The following is a 7245-nucleotide window of genomic DNA, read 5'->3' as shown; positions in this document are numbered from 1 at the left end:
AGCAAGCTAAACTTTGTGCTAAGCAAGCAATATGACTAGCTTACCTAGTTTGGTAGTTAGCTGGTAGTTTAGATGTTAAGCAGGATAGTTAGTGCACTGTTAGTTAATTAGTTAGCTTGTACCGTAGATATTTTCATTTGAGCAAATTCAATTCATTCAATGCAAAGTTCTCTGTGGCTCCTCTCTCTTATTCCTCTTCTCATATTTACTCTAGCGGACAAGATTGTCGAATCCACCATTAGAGCTTGTAATCAAAGTTGTGTTTCCCTCAATTGTGTGTGGTTTTGATAATACCAAATAATATTGTATAGAATAAATAAATTTCATCCTTCATCTTTCAAGATTGAAGACACTGAAACCTCTGTGTAAATATTACTTTTCCTCTGTGTAAATATTACTTTCTCCATTTCAATTCTGTTGCTGTTTAGTATATCAAAATTTGTTTTACCAACATTCTGATCTAAATTGAATAAAAACCATTTAAATAAATAAATAAATACAGAATCCACAACAATAGTATAAACAACAAATTTTCTCATATTAAGACTAGAAACTATACATTATAAGCTTCACCTGAAGTTTGACCCTAAAGGCAATAGGCTCTTGAAGGAATAATTTTCTGTGCAAACCGATATCCAAAGAGAAAAGTACAAATCAAAAGCAAAATATTACATCAAAAAATTCAACATTGAAGAACTATTTGGCCTTCTTTAGATCATCGTGGGATATTTGTATTATATATCATTGAAGAAAAGTTGCTGCTATTTGTGTTGGAGTCGGAACAATATTGTCCAGAGAAATTGTTGATACCTGTATTAGATTCAATTGGAATTGAATAAAGATCTGATGATTCATCTTCATTTCCGTGTCCATTAGCCCAAGGGTTATTTTTGGTAAACTTTCTCAAACTTTCTAGTTCCGATGCTACTTCTTTCATTGTAGGTCTATCTTCTCCAAGCAATTTAAGACAACTTTTCACTAGCTCGGCCACCTTTTGGAGTTGCTCAAGACTTCCTTCTCTTACCACTCGACGATCAAGAATTTGAAACAATTGATTCTTTCTCATGGACAGGACAAAATATTCTGCCAAATTGATCTTGTCATCCTCATCATTTCTGTCCCTCGAAATAGGTTTCATCCCTGTTAAAAGTTCTGCAAGAACTACTCCAAAACTATACACGTCACTTTTCTCAGTCAATTGACTTGTGCGAAAATATTCAGGATCCAAGTACCCTAATGTCCCTTGAACCAATGTAGCAATATGTGTTTGACCAAGAGGGATTAATCTTGAAGCTCCAAAATCCGCCACTTTCGCAGTGTAAACATCGTCCAATAATAAATTGGCAGACTTGACATCCCTGTGTATAATAGGCATTTGCACTGGTGAATGAAGGTAAGCAAGTGCACTTGATGTCTCACTAGCAACTCGTAGTCGATTTTGCAAAGATAACCAAGGTGCTCCATTTCGATTGTGGATATGCTCGTAAAGAGTTCCATGAGAAATGTATTCATAGACCAGTAAAGGCACTTCAGCTTCCAAACAACACCCAAAGAGCCTCACCACGTTTCTGTGGTTGACTTGAGTAAGAATAAGTACCTCATTGATGAACTGTTCAGTTTGATCCTCGTCCACAAACTTAGATTTCTTAATTGCAACTATGCGGTTATCAGGTAGAATACCTTTATAGACAATTCCATTTCCACCACGACCAAGAATTCTATCACTGGCATAGTTGTTCGAAGCCTTCTTCAACTCCTCCGCTGTAAAAGTTTTGGTTGCTTCCACACCACCCTCGTTAGAAGAGATTCGTTGTTTCAAGAGCAAACCACCATTTTGTTGGAAGAATTTCTCCCGAAGTTTAATTAGTTTTCTTTTCTTGATGCTGAAATAAAGCCAAGTCATCCCAACTATTAGGGACATAAAACCAACTCCCATACCTGTGTTTAAACCAAAATTTTATTAGAATTAGAAATCTAAGAGAAGGGACATGCATGCAATTTTATTTTTCACTTCAAGAAAAAGTATTCATTTTCACTACTGTGTATAATCCATGACCTTTTCAATAAAAAGTAAGCAGGTGGTCTATCTATATGTGAGTACATGTAAGTTCAATTTCTGAGAAACTTACCTACAGAAAACTTGATCCATGGGAACTCCGAGTTCGAGTTTGGTGCAATACAACCACGGCCATTCTTTTTTCCATCACCAGTGTATCCTTCTGGACAGGAACAATTGTAACTCCCCGGTGTATTTATGCAATTATGTTCACATGAATTGGTATTTGGATCCGCACATTCATCAATATCTAGCATATAAAACAAGGAAAACATTGACATATTAATCCACAACGCTTACACCCAAAAGTATGACCAAACGATCAAACAAAATGTGATGAAAATTATGATATTAGGTAATTTCTTTTCATCAGCTAAAGTTTTGGTGTACATAATTAAATATTTGTTTGGTTCGAATAAATTAATTCCTGACACTTCGTGTCTTTTATCTTTTTTGTTTACATATTTACATGTAGGATGTGACATTGTAAGCTCCAGCATTATTTTGTAATTCAGTAATGGCAACTACAAGTATTTAATTAGCGTTACTCCTTTTCCAATAGTTGTCGACATTTTTTGCTTACAATGATGAGATTTTAAACCATATTCTTCGTCATAAGCAATTAAATATTTTAAAAGCTAACCAATAGTATTTATGCAGCTATGAATCTTTAAACATTACTTATATAAATAAGTTACTAGTGACCTCATTGCTAGACTGATTCACCTAAAAATTTAGCTGATTTTTTTTTTTGGAGTAAAATAACAATACTCCCTCTGTTCCACTTTGTAAAGTAATATTTTTTACTTCTTCAGATTCAAATTATGTGAATTTTGATCAATATTTTAAAGTATAATTTTTCATTATATTAACTTAAAAAAAAATGCAACTTACAATATTTATGTGTTAAAAGGTACTTCTTGATTCCGAACTAATAGAATTTGTTTTAAGAAAAGGGAGGAAGGTACCTCACTATGCTAGGATAAATATATATATATATATATATATATATATATATATATATATATATATATATATATATATATGTGCCTCTTCCCTATGCAGTCATGGAGGAAGAAAGAGAAAAAGTTTCAATTTAAAAGTCCTGTATTAGCATTTGAGCAGACAAAAATCCTCAATACTAATTATTTTTTCTTGGTAAAACAATACTAATATTACTGCACCATGGTAATATATCATACTATAGTCCTACTAATTAATCTACAACTTTATTAATAATATCCATTTTGATATACTAAATCTAAAATTTATAACTTAATGAAGACCTTAACAAATTTGTACTAACATTTTTAAAGGATCGAGTGTGAGATAACAAATTCTTCACAAATGGTGGCAAAGACACCCCCCACACACACCCCCTGCCCCTCCCCCCCCCCCCCCCCCCCCAAAAAAAAAAAAAAAGAATAATATATAGTAAATTAATTTTTTTTTTTATGTATATATACAATATATTGAATCCCTTGATTTTTTAATATCTTTCCCTTTTTTTATTTGGATTCCCTTACCACTAATAGTTAGCATAAAAGGGGGAAAAAGAGACTATATTGGTATAAATAAAATGGATAATCAAACATGTCAGGAAATAGAGAAATCAAGTTACCTTGGCAAGCTGGGCCGATGTATGGATTGCCTTCATATCCCGGGTTACAGCTGCACCTATAACCACCAAGGCCAGTGTCGGAATCGATACACTGACTATTACGCAAGCAAGCATAATCGTTACGTTTCTGCGCTTCGACACAACTTATATTTCCAATAGCCCAATCTAGCACAATAGGAACATTATCCAAAATCTTCTTTACAAAATTAACATCACTGAGATCTTGTATGCCATTGAATTGGAATCGACTTGCCTCACCAAGAAATGAATAACCACATGGATTAAAAGACCAAACTAAGCTGTGATTTTGTTTGGAGCTTTGCATTGTTGTGTTGAAATATTTCAAGCCTTTTGGTATTGTTATTTGGCAGCAACCAGCACCCATACATCTTCCTTCAACTACTTGATCTGAACTAATACAGACACTGGGGCAGCCATTAGCGAAGTCGTGTCCAACTATTATTGCAGCTTCGTCACAACCAACGACGGTGAATCTACATAGGTAAATTCACAATTTAGAGTCAGTAAGTTTAGGTGTAAAGAGAAGGCAAAATCAACTCATTTTCAGTAACCCTCCCGAGCAATCTAACTTTAAGCGAATTGAATTATGGCCAGTTTTTTGGCTGAACTCGAAATAACCTATTAATTTATGGTAAAATTAACAAAATGACTACCTTTTGGTAGTTTCCTATCATTATAGCTACCTTTTAAAAATTACCATTTGTAGCTATGTTTTCCCAAATTAAGGTATTTTTTCGGATGTATTTGATGCTTATAAATACATAGTAACACAGTAAAAAAATTAAAACATGTCCCTTGATTTAAGGCCATAACGGTGAGATCAATTAATTAGCTATTAATTGGTATTTTTTTACCATACCCTTCCACAAAATCAAATTTTAGATTACCTTTCCATAACCATTTTCTATTCCTCCATCCAATCTTCAACATTCAAACATAAAAAATAAAAAATTTGAAATTTGAAAACATTCGGCAGCCAATATATTTGAAGTTTTCAATATTGATTTCGTTCTTGATTTACCGATGTATTTGATAGCATAACCAATGTATTTGAAGTTTCCAATCAAACCCCATGTATTTTATATTAAATCTCATGTATTTGTGTGAGTAACAATTTGCATCACCCATGTATTTTAGCGGTAATGTATTTGAAGTTTTCAATATTGATTTCGTTTTGATTTACACATGTATTTGATAGCATAACCAATGTATTTGAAGTTACCAATCAAATCCCATGTACTTTTATATTAAATCTCATGTATTTGTGTGAGTAACAATTTGCATCACACATGTATTTGATGGATTAATTTGAACAAAATACACAAATATATAGAAAACTTACAATGTATTTTCGTCACTCATGTATTTGAAACTGGATGAACTGATGGAATTAATTTGAACAAAATACACAAAAATATGAAAAAACTTACATAAATACACCACCAACCACAACAATTGGTAGCTATATCATAGAACATACACAAATACATATATTTTTCATCTTCTCAAAACCCTAAAAAACCCTAGACCACCAAAAAAAACCCTAGCCACAAATCAAATGCAACTCGGTCCAGATTCATGGGCACTGGTCCACAACCCAAAAGTCTTGGCATTTACAGCTATAACTTGCCCACAATGGGAGATAAGCTCACAACCATAATGAATGATCATTCGAGTTGGAACATCATTCACATAAAAGAGAAAACGGAAAGGTTAATTGCCTTCTTATGTTTAATTTGTCCACAAAGCTTGAAATCATGGAAACCAAAAAAAAATTGAGAGAGGGGCGGCCGCCACCAGTCGTGGTGGTGGTTGATAGAAGGAGAGAGAGAATTTTTTAGGGATTTGAGAAATGAAAAATCTGAAATGGATAGCGTGAGAATAGAGAAAGTTAAAAATTTATGAAAAAGAAGAGAGAATGATAATGTATATTAAGTGATTAATATTGTTACTATTAAAAGGGGATATGGGATTGGGGGTGCTAAATTTTAGGTGTATTTATGCACCAGTAACTGAAAGTTACTCTGTAGTTATATTAGTTAAATTCAAAAAGTATTTAGTTATTATTAGTAATTAAAACAAAAGGTAGTTAATATCACTAGTTATGTACTAAAAGTAGCTATAACACGTAATTTTTCATTAATTATTGGGTCAAAATAATGTAACGCGACAAGTCAAGTGTAATCCGGACCCAAACATACATTGACGCGAGCAAACTTTGAGTGAGTGGAGTCATTTCTCATTTATTGATTTGACATATTTTAATGGCTCAAGTTTGTTCCCTCATTTACCCTGTGTAATTATTTATAATATATAAACATTTTGTATAAGCTATGTAATTCAAGAAGAAAGCCATCCATAGGTTTAGTTGAATCATATAAATAGTCTGTTTGATCAAGTTTTTGGAAAGTTAAAAGTACTTATTTTAGAGAATTGAATAAAATAGGTGTTTTTGAATAGTAAAAAAAGTTGTTTTCAGAAGCTAAAAGCAAAATAATTTTTCTCCAGAATCACTTTTGAAACCTTGATCAAGCATAAATTATTATTCAATGTTGACAAAAGTTCTTTTTAAATTGATTAGCCAGACACAAACGATTACTTTTCAAGTTTGAAAAACGCTTTTCAAAATAAATAAATTTTGAAATCTCGATCAAACAGACAATAAGTCGCTTTGAATTTAGAGTACCTGTTGAGGATAGAGAAACTGTAAGGACTTGAGGTTCCTAAACTCATCCATGCAGGATCATCTCGAATCAACATTCCTGTTGATGAATAACACCTCCGATTTAACGTACTTGATACGCGCATTTCAGCGTCCGAGATGTCATAAACCGGAATGTTCCATATGAAGGGTTTCGGAGTACCAGTTGTCTTAGTGTCACAATTGATCTTGAAATTCGGGTTTAATGCACAACCAGATCCTAAGCCAATCCCAAAAGGATATGGTACTGTAAGGTTCCCACACTTTTTCGGACATCCTGGTTTTGTAATGTTAGCTGCTTTGGTAATGGTGGTGGTGGTGTTGGTTGGCGGAGATGTGGTGTTTGTCGTTGGAGGAGGAGTGGTGGTGATGGGAGGAGGAGTAGTGGTGTTAGTAGGGATAATTTGGGCGGTGGCTAATGTCAAGATTAGCACAAGTGGGAAAGAAAAAAGAGCAACTTGCCTAAGCTGCATTGTTTTTTGAAAGATAATAGTAATGGAAATGAAAAGCACGTATTGAGCAAAGGGTTACATATATATAGAGAGAGAGAACTGAGATGAATCCGACCTTAGATAGTGAGATACTAGTAGAAAATTCCTAGTGCTCAGTAGTCAGTAATCAACTACAACGACGTTGACAATCGTAGCTTCGCCCCCAAATAATGTGCCCACAGCGAAGACTTTGACAAAATCAAAGTCGACGAGGAATCATTAATATGGATACAATTCAGTGGTGCAATGGTGAATAAAGTAGATGCAATTTTCAAGATTAGAGTTCAAATTTTAATAGAGAAAAATATTACTAGGTGAGTATTTCTAATCACCCGACATCGATAATGGTGAAAAG

General features: G+C 33.5%; 1 protein-coding gene across 1 annotated transcript; it reads right to left on the bottom strand.

Annotated features, from left to right (window-relative positions):
• Positions 1-507: 507 nt before the first annotated feature.
• LOC132630610 (putative wall-associated receptor kinase-like 16) lies at positions 508-6883 on the bottom strand. The gene is made up of 4 exons (XM_060346176.1): positions 6385-6883; positions 3678-4171; positions 2130-2306; positions 508-1938 (listed from the first exon to the last, which is right to left on the bottom strand). Exons 1-4 carry the CDS (start codon positions 6870-6872, stop codon positions 716-718), a joined length of 2382 nt encoding a protein of 793 aa, XP_060202159.1. The 5' UTR covers positions 6873-6883; the 3' UTR covers positions 508-715.
• Between the last annotated feature and the right edge of the window lie 362 nt (positions 6884-7245).

This window comes from Lycium barbarum, chromosome 3 (genome assembly GCF_019175385.1).
Source record: "Lycium barbarum isolate Lr01 chromosome 3, ASM1917538v2, whole genome shotgun sequence".
NCBI classification, from domain to species: domain Eukaryota; kingdom Viridiplantae; phylum Streptophyta; class Magnoliopsida; order Solanales; family Solanaceae; genus Lycium; species Lycium barbarum.
Note: the sequence above shows the minus strand (reverse complement) of the source record. Positions and strands in the feature narration are given on the sequence as shown.

What these genes read in the sequence shown, in the direction of transcription:
- LOC132630610 (XM_060346176.1), bottom strand. Translation starts at nt 6,872, where the DNA reads ATGCAGCTTAGGCAAGTTGCTCTTTTTTCTTTCCCACTTGTGCTAATC. An exon ending in AGTTTCTCTATCCTCAACAG is followed by an intron (nt 4,172 to 6,384) that starts GTACTCTAAATT and finishes TTACCTATGTAG; the next exon opens with ATTCACCGTCGTTGGTTGTG. An exon ending in CATCGGCCCAGCTTGCCAAG is followed by an intron (nt 2,307 to 3,677) that starts GTAACTTGATTT and finishes TTTATATGCTAG; the next exon opens with ATATTGATGAATGTGCGGAT.